Below are 12,153 nucleotides of genomic sequence, written 5' to 3'. Positions count from 1 at the left end.
CTTGGATGGTGCTAGACATTGTAATTCTAGCTTGCCTTCTGCTGCTGATCTCTGCCACTGTCCAGCTAGATAACGGCAGCAATAAAAAAAGACAGATGTGTGGCTCATGGAGTGGTGAGAAATCGGTGTGGTGAGGGAGATGTTTTTGCTAACATAAAGAGTCCTGCTATCGGTCCCATGATTTCTACTCACTCTCATTCTGTTTGTCCCACATGTTCCATAAATTCTTTAATGCCCACTCTTCCTTCCATCGCGGTCTGCCTCCTAGGAATCTACTGGTCATGTAAACGTCTGTGGAATGGATGTTAGTGTAGGCCAGCCCTGGAGGGAGTCATTATATGCTGTGTGTTCAGAGGGCAGAGGAGGCACATTTCAGCTCGTTATCAAGAGAAGTTTCTCCCCATTGAGGCATGGGCAGTGAAGGGTGCTCCCTCCTGACACTGTTTCCCGTCCCGGGAGAGCTACCGCCCAGCTGATGGTTCCGGGTCCAGAGGAGGCAGAGGGAAAGGAAAAGCCCTGCTACAGAGTTGACCTCCTTCTCTCCCGCCTCTCTTGCCTTCTCTTGCAGGGAGCCGAGAGACCGCCTTCACCTACGCAGTGAGTGCTGCAGGGGTGGTGAACGCCATCAGCCGGGCTTGCCGCGAGGGTGAGCTCTCCACTTGCGGCTGCAGCCGGACAGCACGGCCCAAGGATCTTCCCCGGGACTGGCTGTGGGGTGGCTGTGGGGACAATGTGGAGTATGGCTACCGCTTTGCTAAGGAGTTTGTGGATGCCCGGGAGCGGGAGAAGAACTTTGCCAAAGGGTCTGAGGAGCAGGGCCGAGTGCTCATGAACCTGCAGAACAACGAGGCGGGTCGAAGGGTAAGCTGGACCTCCCTGCACCTCCACACACACCGTAGACCGGCTGGGCTGCTCCTGGGCTGAGCCAGAGCCAGGGCCTGGCCATCAAGGAGGGGAGCTGGTCTGACCACAGAGGTTCTTACCTACAGCTGCTGCCTAGATGCCCACATTGAACTCATCGCTTTCAAAAGGCTCCATTTCCCAAGGGCACTTGTCCTTGTGCACTTGTCATTGTCTTAACCTTATTTATTTCTCCACAGGACATCTGTCCCTATAGGACTTGGGTGTAGCCTTATGATCAGAGTTCCAGACATAGGGAGTGGAGTCCTTGTCTGGACTGCTCCTCCTTTGTCATTTGGACAGACAGATGATTAGAAGTTTGGGCCATTAGACTTAGTCTAGGGTTTATGGTTTGTTGGGGGTTCAGGTAAAACCAGCGCTGACTTTTAAGAGCTGCTATCGTATGTATCCAGAAACCCAGTCCAAAAGCACATTCAAGTGCTAATGGCAAACACTTCTATGCTAGGAGTTTTAAACGTAAGTGGAAGTGTGAAAGACAACCATCTTTTGAAGGCTAAGGAGACAGTCTCACCAATCTCATGTAAGATGTGACTGTCTCTGAGCCTCCATCTCAGTAGAAACTGACATAGAGGTTTTGAGGTGAGCTAGGTTTACTGTGTGTGCAGAGCACACCTAGGCAGCAGCGTTAGCTGCCTTTCTGGTGTGCTGAGGAGCATGTGCCCTCTCTGCCTGCACCCTGCTCAGGAAGACGCCACCTCTGAGCACAGGCTCTGGCCCCCTCTTTCCTTTGCTGCCCCAGCGTGGTCTGCCTCTGCCTCAGGAAACTGGAGGGCTCCCCCAGTGCATCCAGTGTGGAGGCGAGTGTGGATGGCCATCCAGTTCCCCCTCTAGAGAAGTCTGACATCTGAGTGTTGGGTGGTGGCAAAGGGCCGGGGAACCACAGACCTCTCAGGAAACAACAGAGACTTCTTTCTGGGAATGTTGTCCACACTCAGGTCTGTGTCAAGCAGCTGGCTCGGGGGCCCAGGCAAGGTACTATAGTGAGACCAAAAACGGACTAATTAAAAAATGAGAATGGCAGTTTCTTGAGAAGAAGTAAATTCAGAAATTTGATGTTGCTTCATTACTGATTCAGTAACAGGATGTGCATCTATTTCTGAACATGTGTTTATATATCAGTTTTTTAAAAAGATTAACTCATGTTTCATGGGAGCACATTTCAAATACATGGAATTGGGAATGTCTGTTATATGAATTGGGATTGTGTGATGTTGGCTTGGTAGAACACAGCACACTTGCTTGTGTCAATCAGCATCATCAATAGTACGATGTCAAGCAGAAATTAGAATTGGGGGCCAGCCCGGTGGCGCAGCGGTTAAGTGCACATGTTCGACTTCGGCGGCCCAGGTTCGCCGGTTCGGATCCCGGGTGCGGACGTGGCACCGCTTGGCAAGCCATGCTGTGGTAGGCATCCCACATATAAAGTAGAGGAAGATGGGCATGGATGTTAGCTCAGGGCCAGTCTTCCTCAGCAAAAAGAGGAGGAGTGGCAGCAGATGTTAGCTCAGGGCTAATCTTCCTCAAAAAAAAAAAAAAAAAAAGAAAGAAATTAGAATTGGTCCTTTGCACAGTGTCTTTCTTACATATCTCATACTTGGAGGCTAGTTTTGTTTAGCCAGATATGAGTGTGAGTGCGTTGAGGGGTGGTGTCGATCTACGGCAGTGTTAGGAGTTCTGTGGTTTGTGTGGTGTAAACCAGGGCAAAGAGACCAGAGCCATCCTGGATTGACCTTCTACCCTGAAGGAGCTGCCTCAGTCTCCTAGGGCTTTCTCTCTATTTGCCAGTCCATTTGCCAGTCTTTGGGTGTCTAAGCATGAGGAATACAGAAAGATTGGTGGAAAAGGTTAAGATCTGCAATTTATCTCCTGAATGCCCCAATTCTATCCATTTTTCAAGATCGCAGTTCCAATACCACCTGCTCCTTAAAATCTTCCCCTCCCCCCTAATTGCAGTCTCTGCGTCTGCACTGCCCTAGAGCATTTTATACTTTCCTTACGGTGTTGCTTCCTCCACCTCGTCTTGTTGGCTGTGCGTCTTATTGGTTGTGCGTTTCTGAGGACATGGATCGCCATCTGAGCTCTTTGCAACAGCTCTCACTGTGCCTGCCATGGGTGGGTGCATGTGAACATGCAGAGGGAAGTTCCCATATTGCCTCCGAGTAAGAGTCAGGGGTCAAATTCACGGAAGGCTGTTCCCTGTCTCTGCTCCCTGTCTCTGCTCGCTGTCGTTGGGGCATTGTGGCAGATGTGGAGGTGACTAGGCATTCATCCTAATCTGGGCCTCATTTCAGTCACAGTCTTGACCCCACTTCTGCTGGCTCCTCATTTTATTGCCCTTAATTGTTTGTTTGTTTGTGCTCAGCCCTTATCTTGGCAGCGGCCTTCCCCTCCATCTGCCTCTCCCGCTTACCCACCCTCCCTGTCTTCCTCTGTCTGTCTCCCTGTCTCTGGCTCCCTTCCTCCAGTCTCCACACCTCTTCCATAGCCCTTTATCTCTCCCTTTGCCTCTGTCGGCTCCAGATTGGGAATTCCTGTCCCTCTCTAGTTTTTATCCTCTCTCCAAGGAACAGGGCTCTGCCATCAATCACCATCTGAGGCTAAAGGTACTCCCCACCCACCTCCTCACGCCTACGCAAGAAGTTTCTCAAGGAAGGACTAAGTAGTAGCAGGGATTGAAAATTCCCTGGACTAGTATTTTACAACTAGATTTCTTTTTTCTTTTCTCTGTTTTTTTTTCTGAGGAAGATTAGCCCTAAGCTAACATCTGCTGCCAATCCTCCTCTTTTTGCGGAGGAAGACCGGCCCTCAGCTAACATCATGCCCATCTTCCTCTACTTTATATGTGGGACGCCTGTCACAGCATGGCTTGCCAAGCAGTGCCGTGTCTGCACCCAGGATCCGAACCATCGAACCCCGGGCCGTCAAAGCAGAATGTGCAAACTTAACCACTGCGCCACCGGACCGGCCCCCAGATTTCTTTTTTAAATAGAATATCTGGGATCTGATATCTTGACCACAGAGTAAATCTTGGGCATATTTACAAGGAACTTCTGGCTTTTAAGAGTCTCTAGTAACTCCGTTTTAGATACTGATGGCAAGACCCATGGGTAGATACTGCCTTGTCACTCAAGGGCTTCTAAGCATGTTCCAGATAAAAGTTGCCTAATTCTTGTGGCCTTCCTGTCACTTACCAAGGTCAGTCACACCATTAGATAGATGTTGAAGATGGACTTAGCGGGGGCTTTGCCAGGGAGCAAAATGTACAACCAGGAAAATTTTAAAAACATCTTATTGCTTTTTCAGTTAGCAGGAAAGGCCAAAAATTAGGATTTTTCCCCCTTCTACAAGTGGAGCTTATATAGATTATCAATAGTAAAATATTTTAAAATATGAATATTACTGTCTCTACAATGTCTTCCTTCCTAGAGGAAAGGTGGAATGAATGTCTCACTGGCGAGGGTCCGTGACCCTCTGCTTCTGGAGTTGTTTTCCTAAACTTCCTATCCTTACTCTGTGAGTCTTGCTTTGACTCCCTTTCCCCAGATCTCCCTCAGTGTTTGCTCCCAGTGGAGATGCTTATCCTGTCCCCCTTAGTCACTTAGCGGCAGGGTACACAGTTTTACGCCCTTAAAGCTTCCTCTTCCAGCAGCGCCAGATGCCTGACATCCCTCTCTAAACCAAGGACCATTTCCAGAGGAATGTCAGGCTCCAGCTCAGACCTGGGGGATTTGTGCCAGAAGGATAATTGCAGGCCCTGTCTTTGAAGTGCCTGTTGGAATGGGGGGTCGCTTCCTTTATGCTGTGGGCCTGGAGCTGCCAGCCAAGGGCTGGTGCCTTTAACCTTGGGGAGGAGCCTTCCTTCCTCCTCCCCCCCAAGCTGTGTTTAGGCTCCAAGACTGGAGGCGGAAGTGCTAGTCATTCGGACGCCCTTCTGGGTGGCCCTGGACAGGTTAGTGAGCCTCTCTAGAGCTTCAATTTCTCCACCATAAAGAAGTGGGAATAATTCCATACCAGAAAAAATCAGGAAGAGTTTTGACCAAAGTAATGTGAGCTGATGATGGTTAAGCTCTTTCTTGCACCTGCAATGGTCTCTGCATAGTGCTGAATAAAGACACAATCTGGGGACTCTTGAAAAGAAATCTGAGAGAAGCCCTTGAAAAATGAGTCTCGACTCAGTTGGTGACAATAGCTGTAGCATAAGAAAATGTTCCGCAGCGGGCTTGCATTTTTCTCCTGCCATCTGCACTTCTGGGCCTGCTGCCAGGGTTATTTGACACAATGCATCAGTATGCTTTCACTGAAAAACACTTTGTAAGCAGCTTTCTGGTCTAATCTTGCTTTTAAATTTTGGTTTGGGATAACCCACGTTCAAATCCACGCCACGTTGTTGTGGTTCAGTGACTTCTGGGTGCATTCGTTTTCAAATGCATCACCCCACAGGCCAGCCCTGGACCTGCTCTCCTACTGCCCAGGGCCACGCCCCTCTCCCTCCACGCTCACGGCCTCTCCCATGGGGTGTCTGGAGTGCGGGGGTGGAAGAAAGTGGTCTTGCTCACAAACGTCGTCGTGTGGTTTACGGCGAGGCTCCTGATGACTGTGAAGTTAATGAGCGAATGTTAACGCAGAAGGAGGGACGTTGAATTCTTGGGGGATTTGGCCAGGCAGGGAGGGCTTCTGGCTCACCCGGCCGTGCCAGCAGTTTCTCTTATGGGCTTGTATGATGACCGAATTCTTTTTTCTAAGTTGTACTTAAAAGCTAGACAGCTTTTGTTGGTTTTTATTTGTTGCTTCAGACTTTGATCACCAGAGACATGTCCTTTTTTTCCCTGATGGTAAAGATGACTCATTTATTGTAAGAAATTTCAAGTAATAAGAAATGGATAAAGTCAAAGGTGCAGGTGCTCCAGACGCCATCCTAGTAGCTGATGAGACAGGAGCATTGCCTCCCAGCGTTTTTCAATTTTTCTGTGTGGTGCTTTTTTTGTCTGCTTTCAATCTGAGCACCTGAGGATCCTGGAAAGATCTCTGTGTGCATTTGAAAATTTATCACCCCCGCCTTACACACACCCCCTCAGCCCTCTTCTGTACTTGGCCTGGGGTGACCCTCACTACCCTCTTGACATCTTCCATTAAGATGCTCCTTCTTATTCCCTTCTTTCTCTCCACAGGCTGTGTATAAAATGGCAGACATAGCCTGCAAATGCCATGGCGTCTCAGGGTCCTGCAGCCTCAAGACCTGCTGGCTCCAGCTGGCCGAGTTCCGCAAGGTGGGGGACCAGCTGAAGGAGAAATATGACAGCGCAGCTGCCATGCGCATCACCCGCAAAGGCAAGCTGGAGCTGGTCAACAGCCGCTTCAACCAGCCCACCCCGGAGGACCTGGTCTACGTGGACCCCAGCCCTGACTACTGCCTGCGCAACGAGACCACAGGCTCCCTGGGCACCCAGGGACGCCTCTGCAACAAGACCTCGGAGGGCATGGACGGCTGCGAGCTCATGTGCTGTGGCCGTGGCTACGACCAGTTCAAGAGCCTCCAGGTGGAGCGCTGCCACTGCAAGTTCCACTGGTGCTGCTTCGTGAAGTGCAAGAAGTGCACGGAGATTGTTGACCAGTACGTCTGCAAATAGCCAGGGAGGGTCCCACGCTCCCAGCCCTCTTCTCCACTCTGCCTCACAAAGTTTATATTGTATAAATCTATATAAATCTATTTTATATTTGTATAAATAAATGGGTGGATGATAAATAATTAAAAGAAGAAAATGGAAAGGAAAAGCTTATTTAAGAGACGCTAGAGATCTTTGAGGGTTGGCTTTGCTGGTTCTCGACTCCCGGTGAGTGGGAGGAGGCTGCTCACCCTCCGGTGGGGACTCTCAGGGTGTAGGGACTTGGGAATATTCACTGTCGTCTCTCCACCATGGACTTGAGGAGAGAGATGGTGGTTAGATGGAGAAGATGACTTTGTCTGGAAGTCTGGAGTCTTTGCTGCGTAGATGCTGGCCCTCTGGAAGGTGGCAGGCACTCAGCTTAATCTGTGATGTCGTCAGGGTCTTGTCCAGAATACGGATTGGTTCTGTGAGAGGCCCAGTGCTGTCTTACCCTTTCAGCTGTGTGCATACTTGCCGAGTCCACAGTTACAGGCATGAGGAGAGGTCTGATGTCATCTCTGCCCAGTGACCACGAGGGGGCCCGCACCTCCCCAGACTCCCAGGGCTGTCTTTCCAGCAAGAATTCTTCCTCCACTGTTCACTAGCTCCTGCCACAATCCCCTCCACCATGAGGAAAGGGGGTCATTTGACCTGACGTGTCAGGAAAGACATGAACTGAATATTTGTGCCTAAGCTGCAGAAAGCCAGGTGCAAACTAGATGGAGTGAACATTGCACTGTGCTCCCTCCCAGGGAGAGGAAACTTGTGATGCTGCTGCTGTCACCTCCTGCTTCAAGGGAGGCCTCGTGAACAACAGGATGCGTAGCTAGGTCAGGCTCGGCTGGCCTGGCGCGGTCTCTTCATCTCTCACCCAGATGTACAGCTTCTCTCTGACATTAAATCCCTTTCGGTGAAGGTTCTCTCCCTTTCCTTATTTGGACACGCAGTTATCTTTCGTGAGTCTCCTTTTATTTTTGGTCTTGTCCTTAGAACCCTGCTACACGGTGCACACATGGAAGAAGGGAAGGAATTGAGACTTTAGAGCTCAATTTGAGACAGGGGCAGAAGAATATTATGCGAATTAAGTAAGATAGTGCATTTAAGCACTGTCGCCAAGGGCTAGCACAAAGTTAAATACTCAATAAGTGGTAGCTATTAATATTACTATTACGAACAAAAGAATTCAGGGATGGAGTTTAAACCTCCCCTTTCCCATCTTCCTCCATTTTACAGCCCCTGAGTTAACCCTGGTTCGTTCACTGGGTCCTGGGTGAAGCACCGGCTATGGGAAATGCTCTCTGCAGGTGTTTATATTGCCATCTCCAGTGTTGGACTCCAGTACGTGGGGCCGGGAGAGCAAGTAAGGCAGAGCTCGGGGATCCAAGAAGGGAGATGTTATATCCTAGAAAGGGAGGAAGGAGTTACTGGGAGAGACATTGATCCAGGCTGCACTGGAGTGACTAGCCCGCAGGTGAGCCAGGAACCACATAAAGACACCAGTTGTATTCTAGAAAAGTGTATTTCTGGGGAAGTAATGGAATTAAGGAATTAACTTGGGTTACAATGAACAAATGATACTGCAAAACAATCTAAAAGAGATTCTGCCTGAGGGTGCCCATGGCCGTGTATACCGCTTGTATCTTTAGTACCTAAAGAACCTTCTGACTTAATGTCAAAGAACGTCAGTCCTAGGGTTATTTTACCAGTAACTTCCTCACATTATTACTCAGATTCCTTTGGCTGACACTTTCAAGACGAGTGGTCCATGAAAGAAAGTGATTGTAGTCAACTGGCCTACAAAAGATCAAAACCATGTCCTCGGCTTCTTGAGTTGGCATTTAACCAAATAAACTAACTGGTCACACAGATAAATAATGATAATAAGGGTTTTGAAACACTGTCTGGCATTATTGCTCTTTCCTATCTTACTATTATAGAGCCTGGAGAGTTATATCAGGTGCTCGGAGTATTTAAGAGCTGAAATCCAGTTCATCCTTAGAATCTTCAGGAAGTTAGTTGAGAGTGGCTTGTCCACAATCCCAGAAAGTGACTTCCATGTTCATGAAGGGAGATGGATCATCCTATTATGTGGAGGTTTTCCTGCAGAGTCATGGCAAGGGGATGGAGTGAATATTGAATGTTTCCTTTCTGACATGGGGAGCAAGTCATATGTTCAAATACTAATATGATCATTGTATCCACTGACAACCAGGGTTAGGAAATATTTAATTTTCAAAATAGGTTGAAATGAAGTTATAGTTATTGTCAAATGCTTGTTGAATCCTGGTGAATTGGCCATTGTCTGTCAAGTGACAAGTAATGCCATGGGAATGTGGCTGGAGAATATGGAGACCAACCTAAAAAAATGAGCATCTGCTCAGAACCACAGAACGTTAGAGAAGGAAGCAAGCGTGGCAGTCAGATGTCCAGCTGCTGGGTTTCCAGGTAAAGACTTCCAAAACTTGAGCAGGTCCCAAACCTTGATGTGCTGCAAAAATGCAGAGTCCTAGGCCTCCGGCACCAGAAAGTTTATTCAGTTGGTCTGGGGTGGAGCTGGGACTACTGTCTGCATCTTTAACAAGGACCAGAGGGGATCCTATGCTGGTGAGCCAAAGATTACACTGGGCCTATAGTCATTGAGAGCTAGCCCAAGATCCTCAGGGAGATAGACACCAGGTCCTGATTCCCAACCCAGTGCTCTTCGCAACCCTGTGCAGGATTCCCTAGTACCTGACATTTATTATTACTAACAGGTAGTCTAATTGAAAGATCAGTGCATTGGACGTAGTCCTAGCCACCTCAGGGAGCCGTTTTTTTTTTCTTTGAGGAAGATTAGCCCTGAGCTAACATCTGTGCCCATCTTTCTCTATTTTATACATGGGACGCCTGCCACAGCACAGCATGGCTTGACAAGTGGTGCTAGGTCCTCACCTGGGATCCGAACCAGCAAACCCCCAGGCCACCGAAGCAGAACGTGTGAACTTAACTGCTGCACCGCCAGGCTGGGCCCTGGGAGCTATTTTTTTTTTTTTTTGCTGAGGAAGACTAGCCCTGAGCTAATGTCTGTCGCCAATCTTCCTCCACTTTATATGTGGGATGCCACCACAGTATGGCTGACAAATGGAGTAGGTCTGCACCCAGGATCCAAACCAGTGAACCCAGGCCACTGAAGTGGAGTGTGCTGAACTCAACCACTACGCCACAGGGCTGGCCCCCCGGGGAGCCTTTCTGATGAGAGGGGAAAGAGCATCCTGGCACAGCAGAACTGATTCGCCCTGGGATGTTGCACCTTTATCCTCTGCCTGGCACTGGTCGGGGAGCCTGCAGATCCATTATGAATATAATGAGGCAATATTTGCTTAGCTATTTGTCTGCATGCATTCACCTTGTCTTCAGGATAAGATTAGGAGAAAGGTCTGAGTGCCTCCATCCAGAAATCATGGGAGGGTAGGAAGGAGGCACGGTGGGGGTTCATATTAAGGCAGGCAGGCCTCCATTCACAAAGGCTTTGGGATGAAAGTCTCTCCAGAACTTGGGTTCAAGTCCTGAGTTGGAGGGCTAGCTTAGCAGTTACCCACTCTCCATTCTTTGAGAGTAGAAACAAAACCTGCCACTCGTCTTAAAACCCCAGTTTGGTCATTGCTTCTGAAATTCTGCCCTGCTCCCTCTCTTAAATCATTATTATCTAACTTGAGCTTTGTCATCTGGAGATGTAGGAGCCAGGAAGACGTCTGTGGTTGACACTGCTCCACAAGATGGAGATCTTGCAGCCGCAGGAGCTCACCAAGAAAGAAGCCTGTTTTCTTGGGCAGAGAGACACACCATCCTTAGAAAGTGGGAAAAAATAGTCATTTCCATCTTAAAACAAGCTCTGATACATTGCCAGATCCCACTGACGCTGATCACATATTTGGGCGAATCTGTGTGTGTGTGTGTGTGTGTGTGCGGGTGGATGTGTGGGTGTGTGCACGCACGCTCCTGCACATGCACACCCACACACAGAGGAATGAATGTTTTTCATTAATTTGAGGGGGAGATGGAGAGGCACTTGAGGTATAGAATATGTAAAAAGATAAAAATAACTGTCATCACTTCTGGCTGAGACACTGTGGAACGTGGACTGTCTCTCTGGGGAATCCCCGCCTCTGGCTGGCTAGTGATGACCAGCTTCACATGGCCAGAAGGAACGTTGGGGAGCTGAGAAGGGCCACCAAGCCAGAGCTACTAAGTCCTTTATTAGTTCTTGATTATATGAGTCTCTGCATTGTAGTTATACTGAAAACAATAAGTAAAGGGTGCTTTCATTCCTGGTTTTACGTAAGAATGCTGGGTAATTTGCATAAGTAGGAAGATTTTAGCCCAGGAACAAGGGTCAGACATTAAGCACTGTGGAAGGCTGGGCTTTCACACAGTGAACTTTCTAGATTGTTTCAGCCTTTGAACAGCGGCATCTTCTCGGTCTTCTTCCTGCTGCCTGCCTTTTGATCTTCGCTCTGTTTATCTGCAGCTCTCGAAAAGGCAGCAACAGAAGGTAGAACCGAATCAGTTAATATGGGCTTCCTAAGTAGTTTTGATAAATAACTGGGTGGGAGAAGGGGTGGCCAAAATTAGATTTTAAAATTATCTGTGAATTTAATTTGTCACTTACGTGTGTTATCTACTGCCTCCATAGTAACTGAGATAAACAGACTGAAAGCTGCCCACAGCCAAAGCAGGTAGGGAACTGCAGTATCGCGAGAGTTTGCCTGAGTGTGGGGCCTATGAGCAGGGTATCAGAAGGGGCCTCCAGCAGCCGCACCAAGATGTAAAAGAAAAGACGCTAAAGAGAGGGTGAACCCTTTCAATCCAATTTTATCTAAAGCCAAAAGGAATGTGTCTTGTTTTAAGTGGCCCTGGCCACTAACCCTCTGGGACATTTTCTAAGACCTGGGGCTGTGCTCTGTCTGTTGGGTCAACCAGCCCTTTGTTGGTCCCTCATTTGGGGGTTATGTCTCCTCTCTGTTTACTTTATCTCCAGAGACCTTTTCAGTAGAAGGTAAGTTTCATAAAGGAAGGAGTTTTTAAAAAATCTCTTTTGTTCCCAGCTATGTCTCCCCGGAGACATAGTGCCTGGCACAGAGAAGGCATTCAGTAAAGGTCTGCTGAATGAATGGATGACGATTCTCGGGAACAGACAGGAAACTGACAGGTAAGGAGGTAGCTGCGGCGCCGTGCGGTCTGCTCTCTCAGGGGCAGTGAGGGAAGTCGGTCTGAGCCGGCTCGAGAGGAGGCGGTCTGCTCACAAGAGCCTCACGGACTCTTCAGGAACTGAGCCTCTAGCTCTCTCCCTCCCTCTTCTCACTTGGCCGCCGTCTGCTGCCCTCTGTCTGTGTCTCTGCAGACCGGCTTCCTCTGCTCCTGCTGCTGGGAACACGCAGCTGACAGCCTCCGAGCTGACAGGACTACAGCTCCAGCCAGGGGAATGACTGAATCTCTCCTGGTCTTTGTTGCAAATTCCCGGGGAGGGGCTCCTGGGCAGGGGGCTCTCTCCACCGTCCCATCCCCTGACAGTGGTTCAAGTCAGTGAGGCAGAGGGGTTTAAGAATTC

The 12,153-nt window shown here is 48.9% G+C and overlaps 1 protein-coding gene and 1 long non-coding RNA gene across 9 annotated transcripts in view; both read left to right on the top strand.

Moving 5' to 3' along the window:
• WNT5B (Wnt family member 5B) overlaps nucleotides 1-7,481 on the top strand; it is a 97,768-nt gene extending 90,287 nt beyond the window's left edge. For all 8 annotated transcript variants that reach the window (XM_023642901.2, XM_070270780.1, XM_070270781.1 and 5 more), the window contains 2 exons: nucleotides 569-861; nucleotides 6,090-7,481. In XM_023642901.2, coding sequence (XP_023498669.1) covers nucleotides 569-861; nucleotides 6,090-6,548 — 752 coding nt within the window. In that variant the 3' untranslated portion in view covers nucleotides 6,549-7,481. The remainder of the gene's footprint in view (nucleotides 1-568; nucleotides 862-6,089) is intronic.
• A 3,454-nt stretch (nucleotides 7,482-10,935) lies between these two features.
• Nucleotides 10,936-11,780, top strand: LOC138924638 (uncharacterized). Its single transcript, XR_011439656.1, has 3 exons — nucleotides 10,936-11,097; nucleotides 11,239-11,281; nucleotides 11,651-11,780. It is a non-coding gene; the product is annotated as an uncharacterized lncRNA (long non-coding RNA).
• The last annotated feature ends 373 nt before the right edge of the window (nucleotides 11,781-12,153 follow it).

This window comes from Equus caballus, chromosome 6 (genome assembly GCF_041296265.1).
Source record: "Equus caballus isolate H_3958 breed thoroughbred chromosome 6, TB-T2T, whole genome shotgun sequence".
NCBI classification, from domain to species: Eukaryota; Metazoa; Chordata; class Mammalia; order Perissodactyla; family Equidae; genus Equus; species Equus caballus.
The sequence above is the reverse complement of the archived record's forward strand: the minus strand, read 5'-3'. Positions and strand labels throughout refer to the sequence as shown.